This window comes from Daucus carota, chromosome 1, assembly GCF_001625215.2.
Source record: "Daucus carota subsp. sativus chromosome 1, DH1 v3.0, whole genome shotgun sequence".
NCBI classification, from domain to species: Eukaryota; Viridiplantae; Streptophyta; class Magnoliopsida; order Apiales; family Apiaceae; genus Daucus; species Daucus carota.
In genome coordinates, this window is record NC_030381.2 from 56,189,987 (window position 1) to 56,209,511 (window position 19,525).

At 34.8% G+C, this 19,525-nt stretch overlaps 1 protein-coding gene across 1 annotated transcript; it reads right to left on the bottom strand.

Annotated features, from left to right (window-relative positions):
* Positions 1-799: 799 nt before the first annotated feature.
* On the bottom strand, positions 800-16,584 carry LOC108203742 (ATP-dependent RNA helicase DBP2). The gene is made up of 15 exons (XM_017372904.2): positions 16,181-16,584; positions 15,715-15,807; positions 15,408-15,572; positions 15,216-15,311; positions 12,162-12,236; positions 11,666-11,827; positions 4,836-4,916; positions 4,565-4,663; positions 3,295-3,390; positions 2,888-3,019; positions 2,213-2,287; positions 1,887-1,976; positions 1,716-1,790; positions 1,291-1,549; positions 800-1,099 (listed from the first exon to the last, which is right to left on the bottom strand). The coding sequence occupies exons 1-14, from the start codon at positions 16,418-16,420 to the stop codon at positions 1,373-1,375; spliced, it is 1,656 nt and encodes a 551-aa protein (XP_017228393.1). The 5' UTR covers positions 16,421-16,584; the 3' UTR covers positions 800-1,099; positions 1,291-1,372.
* Positions 16,585-19,525: the final 2,941 nt, after the last annotated feature.

Below are 19,525 nucleotides of genomic sequence, written 5' to 3' on the forward strand. Positions count from 1 at the left end.
TGTTTTAAGGAAGATCAGAGCCTCAAGACTCAAGAGTGAATTGTAGATTGCTAGTGACCATAAATTTGTATTGTTCTGCATATGTATAATTAGTTATTCTATTGATATGCAGATGTACAACTAAAATTCTATATTATTCTCTAATTGTAGATTGCCGATTAACATGAAATCAAGTAGGTTGTTTGTTTATATTTAAACATTTATTTTTATGAAAGTTAGGCAGTTATGTTGCTAGCGAATGATATGGAATCTGTAGAATAATATAATTTCTATTGTTGATATATCAATATAAGCATTCTAAAATTTGGTGATGTAAAGGACATGCAGTAAAATATGTTTAAATTTATCTGTAATAATATAATTTGATTGAAAAATATTGTGCCACAAGGAAACTAAGTGGCCGGTCATCAAAAAGTGTACACTGTACAGTATGAAGCCGATCAACACACAGACATCGATAAAAATTGATGACTGAAATAGAAATTCAAACCGCCGCTCGAACAGCTTGTAACTGCCTACGTGCCATCTTGTTTCAAACTAACATATTAATAATATTTTAAATACAAAGTATATATGCACATGAAACAATCGTGTGTTCACCGGATTAAATCTGCTCGCACAGGTATCATACCCTATATATATGTATAGGCAAATTCACAAATCTCTCAAATTTATATTATTTGACACATTAAATTTTTGAATTAATTTAACTTGAATATAATACGACATACAAGTTTCTCTTCATAATTTCGACAGTAAAGATTAATATTAATTTTAACAATGAAGACCATTAAAAGGATGCACAAAATCCAAGTCGGCGGTTTTTCCCCAAACAATTGTACAGTGGTTTTCTAAGAAAATTATTTTTACCAAATGCAATTATCTCATCAAAAAAACAGTAAGAAAATGCGTATTAAGCAAACATACTCCTTCAGACTTAGAATAAGGTCACCACCTTTTAACTACAATGGACATGACTATTCCTGTATCAAGTGTCTAGTACAGTAACGGTGTAGATAAACACCAATACTGAAATCGAACGTACAAAGTTATGCTACAAAGATCTTGCAATTCAAGCTCCCAAGTCCAGCAGAAACACCTGAAAGTTAAGTGCCGTCATTAATCAACAACCCCCATGAATGAGTTATAAAGTTACCTTGTTTTGTTTACTTTTCTTGATTAATATTGGATAGAAAGGTGAAGTTGGATCTTTCTCAGATCTAAGACTTTTTAATGTCCACAATTTGTTATAGATCTGTAGGGGAAAAAAAGCCTTGATACACAACTTACCATTTTCAACCATGCTCAAGTGTAGGGGATTTTTTTAGTGGAACCATAACTGTAAAATTATATCATAGGAAGTCACAGTTTTTTAATCATCCCAAGCATCATCAGCTGAACCTTCTTTTCTAACAATTGCTGGGGCAATCATGTACTTATATCTGTCCTCTACGTTTACAGACATTGAACCTATTGATGGTTGCTTGGAGAGTGCAGTCCTTGCTTCTTTCTGGGCAGCTACTGCTTCCCTTTCTTTCCTTCTGGCAACCTAAAAGTCAATGGCATTATAACCTCCAAGGCTCTTAAAAATCCATGAAACAAGAGGTAATGAGATAAACAACTTCCTCAGATCATTGCCAAAGGCCAGGAAGATTTAGAGACACATACACAACTACATAGGCAGATGTATCAAATGACGTCAAACAGACAAATACCTTCCCGGTAGCAAAAGCCACAGTATTGCCAGACTGAACATCAGATATTGCTTTTCTAATTTGGGCAACAAGGAACTGCAGCAATCAAGCAAAACAGGAAAAAAACCCAAAAGCTTTCAGTAAAAGTTTATGGCGCAACAAGACAATAAAAAAAGTACCCGAGGCAAGCACCATATCACGATCAGTGTAAAATGACGAAGCTCGGCCAGTTGATCCTGCACGACCGGTCCTCCCAATCCGATGTATATAGTCCTCCATGGTCTGAGAGTCAGACACCAGTCAGAACTAAATATATTTAGTCTGTAATCTCAAAGTAGATGTATGAAATAAAAAACTAGCAGAGTAAAAGTTTATTCCTCAGCAATTTAACCTAACATGAATATAAAGGACCTAGAACTTTGAGTGGCCTGTAATTGTAGATACCACCCCTGAAGCGTCATCGAGAACTGTTACTGCTCTAATCATATTAGGTCACCAAAAAGTCTGTAGCAAAATACCTTTGGAAGATCTAAATTAACCACATGGGCAACCCCTGTGACATCCAAACCACGAGATGCAACATCGGTCGCAACCTGCAAAAGAAAGGCAACAAACATCAACCACACAGCTAGTATATTACTTAATTATATTCCCTGATTTATCATATTAACAAGGTTCATTTAGGGGCGAGGCAATATCAGGCAACCTACAGATCAATCTATTAAGATTGCATTTACATTTATTTTGGGGGTAAAGCAACACCAGACAACCTAGAGATAATTCTGCTTAGATTGCGTATAAGCAATTTCAATGAACATGGGCCATGACCATAGAACTTGGATAATTGATGTAGAAGAAAGAAGCAACAGATGAAGAAATGCATGTGATGAATAAAATTTTGTGCTGTTATACCTTAATGAACAAAACAAAACTAAAAAAAAAACCTAAACTCCTGTAATAGTACCATAGTGGAAACAGCAGTTCCTTTCTGTGGCGCCCAGCAGTTTTAAACTAAATTACAATTGTTTACAAGAAAGACAGATTTGCAAAATACATAAGCAGCTTTACTTTCTAGCCTGTAGGTCTATTTGACTTGTAAGTGGAATCAATATCAGATTATAATGTCACTCAACAGAAATTCACAATTCATACAAATTGAAAATTACATATCCAAAATATAATAGAGTCCATACCAAGATTCTTGTTGGACCATGCCTAAAATCACGAAGAGCTGCCTCTCTTTCACTTTGAGTACGGCCACCATGAAGTGCAACTGCATGCAATCCCTGTGCTACCAAAGCTTCAGCAACTTCATCACACCTAGTCTGCAATCAATTCCAGTTTCATGTTCCAGAATGTTAGAAATACAACTCTCAAGTAAAATACCATCCAGAAGCAACTAGTTCTTTGAACAATAGATTTCCAAGAAAATAATAAATGGCCAGATGTTGTGACCAACTTCAACTGCAATTATAAGAGCCAAATGATGATCCAAACATTAAGGTTAGCAACTTAGCATCCGGGTTGAGAGTTTCACAGCTTATAACGTTCAAAACAAATAATTGTACGAATGATAAGAAGTAGCATTTATCAGAAATACCTTTCTTTCTACAAACACAATGGTCAAAGGAAGGGAATGACCAGATCTTTCGACCTGAGTTGCCTCTTCAACAAGCAAAGATAGAAGTCGATCAATCTGCAAGAAGTTAAAACTGCCACATCATTATTTAACTTGCATGGCAATGGACCAAAACCTGGAACAATGAGAACTATTTGTAAGAGTCAATAGTAATGATTGTCGATATGTATGTTTCATGTGTCCTTGATGGGTGTCAAAATATACTGCAACTCTTGGAGCTCAGAACCAAAATTATATGTTAGAATTATTTGCAAGGCGGAAAAGCTAATACCAGCAACCCTGTAAAATATGCAAGTTTGGGGAAGGCCCCAACTCTATCGTCTATCAGAATTTCTTTGTTCATAAATACTGAATAGCAATGGTGTTAACTTTTAAGACTTCAACTCCCAATTTTCTCCCAGAGGAAGTCTGATCCTGAGAAGTATTCATATTTATTTATTTTTTCTTCATTTGCAGGCACTATCCATATGTTACAACAATAGTATAGCAATCCTTACCCTAGTCATCAATTACTAGTGATGCACTAATTTCATTATTTTTGACATATAATTCCTTTTTCTTGCACATTTCAGCATATATTATGTATTACACTGGTTTTATTTTCCTAGAGTATAGCATCAGAAACATTACAACATAATGTGAAATTCATTAGTGCTGTCTGGTACTGGTTTTACTTTTACGAACCGTAATAAGGGTTTTTCCTAGATTCCCTTGGAAACTTGCACACCTCATAGGAAAGCAAAGGTTCCCGTGGGGGCAGAAGCTGGAGAAACCAGAGTCCAAGGTAATCTTTTTATCAAGGTAGAGACTACAGTTAATTGTTTGGCCCATTTTACAGTCCAACCTCTTGCCAAGGTGAATTATCCAGCCCCCATTTGGTGCTTCCAAGTTAAATCTAGGTGTTTTCTAATTGCGCATAACTGAAGAAATATGGACACGTGCATAATGTTCGAGAGCAATGATCTCCTCAGCCAAGCAAGCATGCCATTCCAGGGGACCTTCAACCCCAACTTAATCCAACCCTTAAACACCAAACTCAGCCTGATTCTGTTAGCAACGGTTTTGAAGGCAGATTAATGGGTTAAGAAGAAAGCTAGGGCTTGGACTAATTAGAGTGGTTACAGATAACATATGTAACATATGTTATTGATGATAAAACATATAAAACACTACGACTTTGAGTGATGATAACTATTATATATATGTTGTTTATAATTATAAATAATCATACCTTCTCATTTTCAAGAACCTTCTCTAAAATTTGAGATACATTTGCTGTAGGGCTACTCACTTTTCCAACCTTTACTTGTACCGGATCTGTTAAGTATTCCTACATATATTAACCCAACATAATTAGTACTTTGTCAAATCAAAAGTATATTAAGAGATCATAATTCAGTAATACAGATTTAGTATCATAAAAGTAGAGCTCAATAAAAAATGTATCAGGTGCATAATACAGATATAGAAATAATCAGCTTCGTTCACAGTTGGGATATGACCTGTGCAAGAGCTTCAATCTCCAATGGCATAGTTGCACTAAAAAGCAAAGTTTGATGTTTGTTTGGAAGATTCCGCATCACCTAATAAAGGATGTCCTTATGTTAATATTAAGAGTTTCCATATTCCAGTAAGCTTCATGTGCAATACATAGACATATGAGAATGGGGTACACGTGGAGATTCATGTGCAATGTACAGGCATATGAGAAAGGGTAAATGTAGAGCTTCATGTGCCATTAGTTGACTAACCAGACGAGAGCATACATATAGTAAAAGTAAACAATGGTATACTGTTCTCTTTTATAGTCACAGCCACTATTCTTAATCATTGTTTTAAATTTTTAGTATTATCTTTATTTGGTGCTAGTCATACCTTCCTGCGTGATATATTAGCTTACCACCTGCATGATTCACGGATCTCTTTAATATTATATAATTTTTCTATATACATTCTGAGTTAATATCTTATAATTTTTATATATATCAAGAATTATATATAATTTTAGAAAACTTCTAATATATATATATATATATAGGGTTGCGCTCAAGAGAGAACCAGTCCTTAAAATAGAACCATGGAACCACTAAGGTTCTGCCGCAGAATCCTAAATTTTAAATAAAATTTTAGGATCTAAATCTAAATACATGTTTTTTTCATGTTTTTTCATCGTTGTGTGTGTTCAAAAATAATTTTAGTAACAATTTTTGCATGTGAAGTTTTGCTGCTAAACACTAACTAATACTACAAATAAGGTAAGGGTTTCATGAGTTCTCTCTCTAATGGTTCTCTCTTGAACATGACCTATATATATAGAGTCATGCTCTAGTGAGAACCAATCTTATGGTGAGATATGAGATCCAATCTCATCCACTCATTTAAATACATTATATTCATCTCTCACCATTCATTTAATATTTTAATATTTTATCATTTTCTAATTCAACTACGTATCACCATCAACCACCGTTGACCACCACCACCAGCTCTGGCGACCACCACCAGCTCCGGCGACCACCAGAAAATCACCGCCGACAAACATAAAATCACCACCGGAAAACATAAAATCACCACTGGAAAACTAAAAATCACCGTCAGAAAACCAAAAATCAACGCCAGAAAATGAAAATCACCACACTTCCACCATCTACAAACCCCCCCCCCCCCCCCAATCCGAAAAATCAAATCCAGAAAATAAAAATCACCACACTTCCACCATCTACAAACCACCACCACCACCCCCAAATCCGAAAAACCACCAACTATAAAATAAAATCACCACCGGAAAACTTAAAATCACCACCAGAAAACCAAAAATCAACGTCAGAAAATTAAAATTACCACACCACCACCATCTACAAACCACCGCCACCACCCCTCAAATTCGAAAAATCACCAACTACAAAACAAAATCACCGTCGGAAAATCAAAAACACCACCAAAAACCCCCAACTAATCTCAGCCATACATACATCCTCCATACAAAATATCTCAGATTTGCTACATACATGTCGGAGGGAATGGAGGATGGATATTGAAGGTCGGAGTGGAGAATGGAAAGCATATGAGGCTGGAGTCGGGGGATAAGCGAGAACTGCCGCGGTGCATGTACCAATCCGAAAAATCAAATCCAGAAAATAAAAATCACCACACTTCCACCATCTACAAACCACCACCACCACCCCCAAATCCGAAAAACCACCAACTATAAAATAAAATCACCACCGGAAAACTTAAAATCACCACCAGAAAACCAAAAATCAACGTCAGAAAATTAAAATTACCACACCACCACCATCTACAAACCACCGCCACCACCCCTCAAATTCGAAAAATCACCAACTACAAAACAAAATCACCGTCGGAAAATCAAAAACACCACCAAAAACCCCCAACTAATCTCAGCCATACATACATCCTCCATACAAAATATCTCAGATTTGCTACATACATGTCGGAGGGAATGGAGGATGGATATTGAAGGTCGGAGTGGAGAATGGAAAGCATATGAGGCTGGAGTCGGGGGATAAGCGAGAACTGCCGCGGTGCATGTACGGGGGAGGAGGTCGGAGACGAAGGTCGCGGTGGCGGCGGAGCTCGCGACAACAGATCTGGTGTTTGACAGTGGGGGGCGGTTGTGCGTGATGGTGGTGGGTGGGTGGGTGGGTGGGAGGGCGGCCGGCGGTGGGAGGTGGAGGGGAGACAATCGAGAGAGAGAGGAGGAGGCAGTGGGTGGGTTATAAAATGTGTGGATGTGATTTAATTTAGGGATAAAATGTGGGGCTAAGATTAGATCTCATATCTCACATTAGCTAGGAAGCACGAACACGGCAAAAAAGCTGCCGTATGCGTGTCGGACACGGCTGACACGGGGGCACGGCACCGACACGGCTGAGTACGTATCCGATACGCCATGTGGCGTGTCGGAACACAAATGCAGCCGAGATGCAACCAAAACCTCTGCCCAACTTTAAAAAAGGCCCAGTAATGTTTATAACCTAATACCAGTTGTCTTTTATATGTATACAGATTCTATATGTATATAAAATGTTTAGCCATCTCCCTCTGTTTTTCATCTCTCAGTCTGATATATATACAGAAAAGCCTATATATACATACATTCATGGTTGTCACGTCGATAAGTCGAGTCGAGTCGATAGAGGTCGAGCTTATCGACTAGTCGACTAGTCATAGACTAGTCGCTGCCTAGTCGAAAAGTTAATTAATTATTAATTAAATAATATATATTAATATATACATTATATACGTAGTTTCCTATAACTAGTCATATGTATATCAATCACAAAATAGATATGTTAGTTACAAACATATCTTTTCCCCCTTTCATGTATACACATCAACACACTACACACATTAACACTGTACCAATATATAAACAGATTATACTACATGTTTATTCAGTTTTAATCAACTTATGCATACATAAACACATACACACACAAAGATCTATAAACTTAGATTAACATCTTGATTATTGCTGATTTTGAGCAGTTTCATAGAATTTATTTTTTTTGATTTTAATTTTTGATTGAATTTTACACTTGTCGACCGACTAGTCGACCAAGACGGGCTGTAATTCGAGTCGAGCCGGGCGAGTTTCGAACCGAGCCTAATTCGAGCCAAGCTTAATCGAGTCGAGCCGAGCCGGCTCGATTAACTAATCGAGCCTAAATCCTTACCCGAACTCGACTCGGTTAATTTCACGAGTCGAGTCGAGCCGGCTCGTTTAGCTAAACGAGCCGCTTTTAACGAGTCGAGCGAGCCAGCTCGCATAATTTTACACTTAATCGAGCCCAAACCTCTACCCGAACTCGGCTCGTTTAATTTCACGAGTCGAGTCGAGCCGGCTCGTTTAATTAAACGAGCCGAAACCTTTGCCCGAACTCGGCTCGTTTAACGAGTCGAGTCGAGCCGAGCCCACTTAAACGAGTTCGAGCCGGGCGAGCTCGCGAGCTGCCCGACTCGAATTACAGCTTTAGACCAAGTCGACCGACTAGTCGATAAGTCGATCAATTAAGTCGACCGACTAGTCGACAATTCGCAAGTCGACCTCTCCAGTCGATTTTCTAAACCCGACTAGTCGACTAGTCGTCGACTAGTCGAGCGCCGTGACAACAATGCATACATTCTATATATCTATTTGCTAAAGATCACTTGATTATATAAATATACGAGTGGGACAATGAGTTCAAGTGCGAAGTTGTTTAATATTCAACATATATAAATTATATATTTTATATTCCTATTTTTCTTTGCCGTGTCCCGTATCCAGGACTCTTCGCTAATTGGCGAATCCCCGTATCCCGTGTCCCGTGTCGCACATTAGTTGGGGTTCTCATTTGAGCACTAGCCTATATATATATATATATATATATATATAGATATATATATATATATATATAATATTTTGTATCGGGTCTCGGGTACGGATCGGGTTTAAATCGGGTTTCGGGTCGGGTCTCGGTTCGGAATACCTGAGATCCAGATCCAGATCCAAACTCTTTCGGATCTAAAAATAAGATCCAGATCCGGATCCGGATCCAAAACAATCGGGTTCGGGTAGACTCAATCAGGTCGGAACGGGTCGGGTATCCATCGGGTCAGGTAAAACTGTCATCCCTATTTATATATATATATATATATATATATATATATTAAATATTGTTTTATCCTACTTTTCAAAAGTGTATATACTATTTATTAGTGTTTTATATCAAAGTACCCACCGTTCTCGCCAAAAACCATCAGGTGACTACCCGATCTCCACGGGGACTTATTTTAGCGACTAGAATCACTATGTATATCACTATGTTAAATCTTGAAAAATAGTTAGCAGAAAACTTAATGGAATCCTAATCAACAGATGATGTGTGAGCCACATGGATTACAAAAAAGAACTAGAGCAAAGATTATAAAAAATATATATAAAGATTGTAGTAAACACAACATTTGTTTGTTAACTTTTTCATTTATATTTTTTTAAGATTTAACGGAGTGATATATATAATGATTATAGTGGCTTCAATGAGTTCCCGTGGAGATAGGTAGTAACTTGATAGTTCTTAATGAGAATGGTGGGCACTTTGACATTATATACCCCAAAAGTTAAAGAGTTAAAATTATATTGTTTAAGAAAGGGTTAATTAAAACTTATAACTGAAGTCATTAAATAATACCAAGTACGTCACTGATCTTCGTGAGGTTTCACTCAACTCACTAAATTGAACTTGTGACATCAAGGTCACTTTAGTTAAATTCATTCAAAATTTTGATAGAAAACATAACTGATTGGTGAGTCATGGCGTTGACATCAGTGATGTGGTGCTGAGTTGCATATTAAAAAAAAAAATCCTTAGGTCACAATAATTAGGATTTTCAACACATAATCAAGCCATAATCTTTAATTTCTTTCAAAATACCTTTATTATCAGCTTTTATTTGTCCAAAATCGTACTTAGCACCACATGTCAACGCCATGACCCATCCTTTACTTTAAAATTTTGAATGAAGTTAACAGCAATGGCCTACTTGATATCATTAATTCAAGTTGGTGAGATCCCGTAGAGATCAGTGACCTATCTGATATTATTAAACGATTTCAGTGATGAGTTTGATAATTAGCACATTTAACAAACAATTGCACAAAAAAGGAAAAGTTTTATCTTATACGGATAAACTACCAAAATTAAAAATACGTAACAAGATGGCATTCAAGGAATTCAGATCTTGATCCAAGTGTCGTGTCGACACTAGTTGGGTTCTCGAAGAGCCCAAGAATTATAGGAAAAAATAGTTACAAACTTTATAATAATAAATCTTGTTTATTTCAAAAACTTACTTATATTTTATTTAAACAATGAAATATATATTATTTAAATATTATATACTTTTATATAATCTTCACTGTTTATTTTTCTCAAAAAATTAAGATCTCCCCATTCTTATTTATTTTGCAGCACTATACCAAACGACAAGATATCCACCTTATGCTTATTAAATATTAGTACAGATATATTAGCTTTTCGTTTTTTACAAACTACTTTTTTCATAAAAGCTGGGGAAATACTTGGAAGAACCTTTGTACATAATACCCACCAAAGACCTTCCTTCCAGGTACAATATGCTGTGTATGTATGATCTGATTTGGTTTTAGGGTAAGTGTCGAAATCATAATGAAATGAAAAACAACCAAACAAAACTGGGTCACGTGCTTCTTAAATCAAATGCTAAGATTTTGCAACATCACAGCATGTAAACAAAGAAGATGAAAAAGTAACTGCTACACAATAAGAGATAGTATGCACTTTTATCATTAAACATTCATGAGTATAACATGTAACACATAGGCAACTTAACAATGTGAAGCTATTGTGGCCGTTTGGCTAATAAGGGTTATTTCTGGAGAAACGTACATATAACTGTACCTTTTTTGAAGTAAACCCTTGTTTTTTTTTTCTAAATAATGGATATAAAACACCTCCTTAACATTCATATCTAAAAAAATTATAAAAATATGTATTTTTTTTTAAATAAGCCCTTAAGTTTGAAAAAAAAATCGATCAAACACGCCCATTATAAGACCCTCTCCAACCAATGACACTAAAATAGAGCAACTTTTACATTATTTTAGTGTCAAAAATCAAATTATTTATAAAATGCATTACAACCTATGGCCCTATAGTTTACACTAAAAAAATCTTCCTAAACATAAAGAGAATAAATTTGTTTTTGACACTATAGATTACACTAAGAGGAATATTTCTATGACAAAGGGAACAAATTTGTTTATTAACAAAAGCAAGGGCATTGTTGGAATTATGAAAAAAACACCAAATGTACTTTTGACACCAAATTTGGTGTCACATTATCCATTTGGTGTAAGTTTTACACCATTTTAGTGTTGGATTGGAGATTTGGAGTTGGTTTTACATAATAAGTTACACTATAATAGTGTTATAGTGTTGGGTTGGAGCTGCCCTAAGGGCTGCCATATTAGTATAAGCTCCCGTACTGAGCTTCTACAAATGGTTATTGTGCCCTTTCACAACATGATATTTGATGCACTATCGAATCTCACTTACTTGGCAATACATACAAGTTTGACCGAAAATGGTATAAAGGAACTCCACTGCACATCAAACATAATCAATTGAAGTCACCTAGCAACCCAAACAAGATTCAATTGTGCAAGATGAAAAGAAAAATACCTTATATACATAAAAGCTTCTTATTTAATATTATGATATATGATGGCATCAGTTTTTGTTAAAAATATTCACCAAGTAGTCAGGCTGCAAAGGTAGATATTTACCTCTGTTATTTGTGGTTCAAAACCCATGTCAAGCATTCTATCAGCCTCGTCCAGAACAACATATGAAATTCTAGACAGAGAAGTGTTTCCTTGTTGTAAATGATCGATAAATCTTCCAGGAGTACCAACCACTATATTTACTCCAGAACGTAGCTCAGTCCTCTGTTGTAATATCCAGCAATAACAGAAAACATGATATGTAGTGTCAGTTTTGAAAGTTCTTCTACAGTTCTACTATACCAATTACCATCAAGACTAAACTTTTTCATGTGAACCCATTACAGCGTGTTTACACCTAATTATCAAATAGAACTACTTTTACTATGATACCAATAAAAATGATGGAATATGCTCAGATAAACAAAATAAAATTATTGATCCAAATGTGTATGTAACATTATCGGATGGCTAGCAAGTTGCAGGACAAAATCATAATCAATTATAAACAAATACCACACTTTTCTAATAGACAAACAATTGGACAAAGGCTGGTCACCTGCTCTGCTATGTTAGTTCCACCTACAACAATTGCAGTTCTGAAGGATTCCAAAGATCTACTGAAAGCCTTAACCTGTAAAAGTTATCGGATGAATATGTTTATATATTAATAAATTTCAAAGGACAAAGGAAAAGATGGGAAAGTGGCACCAACATCAGAGTCAGCACACACAACTTATAGACTTGAATATGATTTCATGGGTAACCTAGTACCAGGTACCTAAAACTGAAGCTACAGAGCTACAGATGATGTGCGAAAACTTTTCATGCAGAAAGCCTAAATAAATTTGGGGTGAACTAAGAAAGATGTTTAGTGTAAATGAGTAATAATCTTGTAATATAAGTGACTTTTAATATTGTGATATATTGGTTTGTGTTCTCCGTGTTAGAATTATCTATTGATACTTTTGCTAAAACCTTGTCCCCGTCAGGGGGGGGAGGGGGGGTTGTAACGGAAACTTTAATTGGGTAAGCCTTTTACTAGATTTGACTTGTTCTTGAATTTAAGATATAGATCATTAGACCTGAAACATGAACACAGAAAAAGTGTCAAATTTATTACGAGAAAGCCGATGTTGGGGGAACAAGCATGTAAAAGGAAAGGAGGCTGAATTACTTTTCTCATGCTAGTTGTATAGGTAATTAGAAATTAATATTAATTAATAGGAGAGATCTCTCGGGAAAGTATTTTGTTTACAGGAGATTTAATGGGTGTGTTGGTATAACCAATGAGAATAATTCTAGCGACTGACTGGGGGTAAACTTCACCAGACAATCAAAGATATGGCTGATTATACAGTGGCTCTTCATCTTTTATTGCCCCAGTGAATATTGTGGTGGTGAAATGAAAGCTTGAGAGTACTGAGGAGACTATTGATGCATTTTGACTTGCAAAAGACATAAGATAAATTAGTACAGTCATAAGAATTTAAAGAAACCAATTTTTAATTTATTTGTAGAACCTGTGTACAGTGGCTCTTGATCTTAAATCGCAAAGAAGTGAATATAGTGGTTTGTAAATTGAAAGCTCGAGAGTGTTAAAAAAATTATTACATCTTGACTTTAAAGACAGAAGATATGTTTGTAACAGAGTCACAAGGATTTTTAGAAAGATATATTCTTTGATTTATTCATAGAACCTGTTTATTAAAAGTAAAATACAAGTATTAAAGAATGGACATAAATATCAGACCAGACTAAACTCCTTTTCAGGTATGAGGTGCCAATAATCACTTAGCACAAAAAAAAAAAAACAAGGAACCAATCAGTCATGTCTTGCTCAGTTCAACAAGGAGCTTAATACAATATTTAGAGTGAAAACTAAAGAAGCTTGAACAGTGATGGATGGATACATTCATGCTTATAAGTAAGCCAAAGCCAATAAGACAGTATGAGAGTCTAACGGATGACCAATTTATCATAGTTATCTGGTATGGAAAGACTAGAAACCTATATGTCCCTGAAACAAGCACAAGCTACTGAGAAGCAAAAAATCACTGTATCAACACCAAGGTCAGCACATCATTCCATAATGGGAGCCTAGACATCTAGGAACCGACCAGTGCCTCGCTCTAAACGCTTTACAACTGTAATTATTATGTGAAATCATACTATAACACTTCTATAGAGGGTGACTGAGTTCATAATCTCAAAAAATTCTAAACATAGAATTCAAAGTAAAGCAACTTCTTGTTGAAAATTTGTAATTTTCCTATTGCGACCAACTCCATGATGATTTTCCTTCGAATCTATGTACTTGTCTATTATTTTAGATGATCTCAAGAACAACTGAGTTTAAATCTCTTGTGAGTTAATTGTAAGTAATATGGTGTTCAACAAGATGCCTTTCACTAAATACATTAGAAATTAAGGCTTTAGGTCAAGTACAACTAAAGAAAAGTAGATCGTATGGCCCTTTATTATATTAAAGGAAGACAGAACAATGATTTAGTAAGCAAACCAGATATATCTGGGAACTGAAGGATTACATTAGCCTACCTAACATAATGGAGTTTTATGTGACTTAAATTGTCTTAATAACATCTAAAGATGAATCTTAGAAGATGACCAGAAGGCAAACCATGATTTATAGACTGCGTGTTCGACTGCTAAAAAAGTAGCACAGGCATGGAATGACTGAAGAGCCAGGGCAACACAGACATACATTTACAATAAATGAACATAATCACTTATCGCGACTGAGTACCTAACTTCATGAAAGATTTTTGCTTCAAGTCATTCATGTACTTGACTGTTAGAGAACAGTTAAGATGGAATAATTTGCACGTTGTTTGCAAACAAAATATTGTACAAAAGCTATGTGTTGCTAAACATTAAAAAATATAAGGTGTAACTTTAAGTACAAAAAGAAAGTAGAAGGCATGCCTTTATAAAATTAGAGGAAGAAATGACAGACCTTTAGTATCAAAAAGAAAAAATACATAAGATCTATAGGATGAAATGTTATAATGTAGATGATAAATTTTAGCGGGCTTTGCTGACATAAATAATATTTTTATGGAAAGATGAAGATTAAAAGGTAACCATAAGACATTATATGACTTGGTCCGAGTGTAGACTTGCAAAATTGTGTCAGATGCTTCGACTGAACTCGAATGTGCACACTTTGACCAACTTAAAGACCACATATGATATGAAATTGGCATGTAATGACAAAAAAAACCCTAATCTGAAAATCTCTTTTCGAAACCATATTTATTGGAGACCTGTTAATTTTATTTGCAAAACTCTGTCTACTATACATTTTAATCAGTATTATATGTCGTGCCTAAATTTAGACAAAGTCCATGAGCCCCTAAATTCAGAAATTCCAAGTCCGGAACTAAACAGGTGTTGGTCCAATTCGACACTGTGCGCCCGAGTACCAGTAAGATATAGACATATTACATAACTTTTTATTTGATCTTGACAAAGCAAATTTGTAAAAGAGAATAAAAAGGTTTCACCTAGTTTAGGATTGGCCACAGTTAAGTTTTACAGACAGAAAGATATCCTACTTTAGCAGTACTGGCGACCTTCTCGATTTATTTACCTCTTTCTCTATTTGTTGTGCAAGCTCTCTTGTAGGGGCCAGCACTAATGCCAAAGGCCCATCACCACGTCGTACAGGAGACTGAGCTAGGCAATGCTGAAAATTGTAAAAGAGACAAAACAGAAAATTTGTATCACTGCAAGTCAAAATTACAAAAGGAGCTTGTGACAATAAAGCAAATTCAAGTAAAACCTGTATCATGGGAATTGTAAATGCAGCAGTTTTCCCACTACCCGTTTCTGCACAACCCAAAAGATCCCTTCCACTTAGTGCAACAGGCATGGCCTGAGCTTGTATAGAAGTGGGTGTAGTGTACTCATGGTAGGAAATATCTCTCATTATGCGCGAGTCCAAGCACTAGTACATAAAAACACGTAAGTCCTAAACCAAACATATCGAGCACCACTCAAAAGTAAAGTTTGAGGAGAGTTCAGAAGTAAGGTATGGGGACAGAGATGTACGCAAATATTGACCCTATAGGCTTGATTTCTTAACTTACCATATCCATAAAAGATTCAATGGGTGCAGGTGCAGGTGAAGAATCAGCAGAGATACTGACATCAACATTTAGTCGTAGACGGACCTCTTCTATCTGTAGATATACAAGACATGAACATGATTAGGAATATAAATATAGCCGAAATGAAGTCCTATATTGTTGTATGATTATACATGAATTTCTTTGTCGAATGCTGTGTAAATAGTGAGTAATTAACTAGACAGATATCTTTGTCGAAATAGAGTGCAATACTTGGTCATTTAATCTCCTCCTCCTCCTCCTCCTCCTCCTCCTCCTCCTATTGATAATATTTTTATTCCTTACTAATCACGAAATAGGATATCTTATAACTTAATCCTCACAAGACAAACATAGGCATAATAGCATTGGGGTTTGGCATGGATATAGATACAAAGTCAAACAGGAAATGAGAGTGTAACAACAATGCAGGGCATCCATTGCGAACCTGGTCGGTTTTGAGAGCGAGAACGCGGTCGGAGGGCTTCCATTGGGGGACGACAGAGTCAGGCGGCAGCAAGAGGTTCTCGGAGCTGCGGCGAGAAGAGGTCGATGATGAATACAAATTGTTGTTGCTCGACTGCGAGACGAATGAGTTTGTGTAGTGATTATTACCGTTGATTTCTAGGGTTTTTGTGGCGGAGGAGGAGGAGGAGGAGCTTCTCAGGTGAGGAGGCACATAAGACATTATTATCACTTGTCTGTTATAGAACCAAAACCACCTCAAATGTCAACCACTGTGGAGGAGGAGTAAATTCAAGTGATGAACGACAAAAAGATAGACGACGCCTCACTACTTTTCTACTCTACTGTTCCGGGGCCTTGGGAGATAGATATGTGCCTGCTGCCGTGCAAATTTTAATATTTAACTCTATATTTTTCTGAATTAAACTTCTCAGGATATCACAATTTAAAATTATAATCTCTCAAATATCAACGTTCATATCTCATTATTATAATCAGTTTTATATGTTGTTGTTTATTATCAAAACATTTAGAATAATTAAGTTCCATAAAAAATATAAATTAATATTTCACACATCATCATCATTTTCTTACTATGATATAATCTTGATCCCACAAATTCCAAAATAACATGGGTATTTGAAAAATTATGCAAATGATTTGATGATCAAGGTAAAAATATAAAACACATACACCTTATGCAAATTTAAATTAAACATGTAATTTATGAGAAAAATGATCAATATCTTAGCTGTAGCTTGTTTGGTTAGTGGTAACAATATTGCAGGGCATGTCAATTAATAGTAAAACGCATACCCTTATTTCAAGTGAATAACAATTATTATCTAAACTTCAAATAATCACACAATACATCATTTAACATATTCTAACATCACGTGTTAACCCTTTTGTTCGAACTTTAGGATAGAGCGGGTTCGGCGCGGTTTTCGGATAAAACTACAACCCAAACTGCATGCTCTCGGTTTTAAAAAATCAAAAATCTCAACCGCAACCTCATCGTCGATTTCGATTTCAGTTCCAAAACCTCAGATTCAGTTTCTATTAGTTCGGTTTCGGTCTAAAAATTACATGGGAAAAAAAATTTATCATACAAGAACAATCAAAATTTAATTAAAATTATACATCCATCTAAAATTTAAATAAAAAAACTACATTACTAACAACGCCAATCTAACATCCAACTGTAGACCGACCAAATTGCAAGACGTGAATTCTGCCATTAAAAAGCTCTATTTTAAAAGCCGTTGATACTCATTTTCCACTTGACACCACTTGACAAGGTCAAGAGCTTATCAATATTAAACACCATAAGTCGAAACTCTAAACATGTATGATGTGGAACTTGAACACATTTGTCGAAGTTTGGGAAAAAAATATCGTGTACACAATGAAGGGAAAACTATATATATGTGTGTGTATGTAATATTTATTTTGAAAATCGGATTCGATTTTTCCGGATCGGTTTTCAACTATAACTAGAACTGAATAACTGGTTTCGGGTTCGGTTTTAAGTTTTTAGTTTCAGTTTTATACGATTCGGTTTTTAGCAGTTTCGGTTTCGAATTTATTTGATTTTTTGCTCGCCTCTACCCATTTTTGTATATTTTGACCGGTCATTATGTAAAAATATAGTTAATTTTTAAGCATATTTTAGTTAATTTTTAAATCTATTTTTCCCATTTAATTTTCAATGTGATAGGTAAAAATGTTTAAGGTGTGACGCTAAAATATGTTAAGAGTGCATTATGTAATTATCTAAATTTTAGAGCATCTCCAATAGTCTCCTAACACACTCTTAAATATAATATAAATTATCGGCTAGTGATTTAAAGTGGGTTCAACTTCAACAATACTCCTTATATTCACTCTTTACTTTGTTTTATATTATTAAAAGTAAGTTATGTACAAAAAAGTACAAAAGAAAGTGGATGGAGAGAGAATGTGTGCTTGCAAGTTTATTATAAAATAATAGTTAAAAGTGACTAGTAGCTCTTAAAAGTTAGGAGAGAGAGGAGAAATTTAGTAAATTTAAGAGCAACTAAGAGCCTATTGGAGCAAGCAAAAATGACATTCTTCTCAAATTTCAATTTAAAAGGCACTATAAAGAGGCTATTGGAGATGCTCTTACAGGGGTGTATTCGATTGGGATTTTAATGCATTGTTTTTGGTCTATGGATTTTAATGGATTGTATGGGATTTTGATTTTTTGCGGATTCTTGATGAAATGTCGCAGAGTTGATAGGATTTAGGTACAATACTTCAAAATCCCATTGAATTTAGTGGGATTTCAAAAAACTTAAAATACACTGAAGAATGCCACAAAATCCATCATTTTATGAAATGAAAAAAAATCCATCAGCATTTGAATACCATCAGATTTTAATGGATTTTAAACAATCCCAATTGAATACTATCGGATTTTAAAGCATAATTTAAAATCCCAATTGAATACCACTAGATTTTGTAGCATAGTTTAAAATCCCAATTGAATACCTCAAGATTTTAATGGATTTCAAACAATCCCAATCGAATACCCTCGGATTTCATGAATGCAAAAAAATGCTTTAAAATCTCAATCCAATACACCCCTCTTAGATAATAAAGTGCAATTGACATGAAATATAGGGATTCATTTTGCGATGGACTCAAAAATCAATGTTGATAATAAAATCAAAAAACATTAATATTGATGAGTCTTTGAAGATGGATATACGAAATAAATGAGTAATCATATCATCGTCAATTTCGTAAATAAAAAACAAAACTCTATAATAAATAAATATTTATTTCAAAAATATGTTTAAAACACACTTAAATCCCGTCCATCTTTAAATTGACAAATTTCTATCACTTAACTATGAGATTTTTGTAGTATAAATGGATGACATTATAATGTTACAAATCACTAGATTGTCTCTCCACAAAAACTAGATTAATTAACGATATAATCTATATCATATTTGTTTGATTCAATTATTTTCTAAATGTTGTATGGTATTTCGTTATTGAATTAATTACTTTAAAAAAAAATTGGAAATAATAATTATTATAGGTGTTGGTGATTGTGACAAATGATGATTTATGTTAGTTGTGGTGTTATAAAGTGATTTCTTAAGATCTGTTGTATATCGCACGCACTTTTAATGTGAAAGACATTAAATAAAATATACAGATATAAATAAATTTTAAGAATTGAATTGATTAAAAAGAATTTTTGTTAGTAAAAGTGTTGAATCAAAATTATATAATGACGCATAGCGTTATTTTATGATTAATATCATATAAATAATTTGAGGATTTGACTAAC

Coding starts and splice junctions, on each gene's coding strand:
- LOC108203742 (XM_017372904.2), bottom strand. CDS start 16,420: ATGTCTTATGTGCCTCCTCACCTGAGAAGCTCCTCCTCCTCCTCCTCC. Junction 15,312..15,407: donor TTACAATTCCCATGATACAG/GTTTTACTTGAA, acceptor TACAATTTTCAG/CATTGCCTAGCTCAGTCTCC. Junction 3,391..4,564: donor AGGTTCTTGAAAATGAGAAG/GTATGATTATTT, acceptor AACTTCTTGCAG/ATTGATCGACTTCTATCTTT.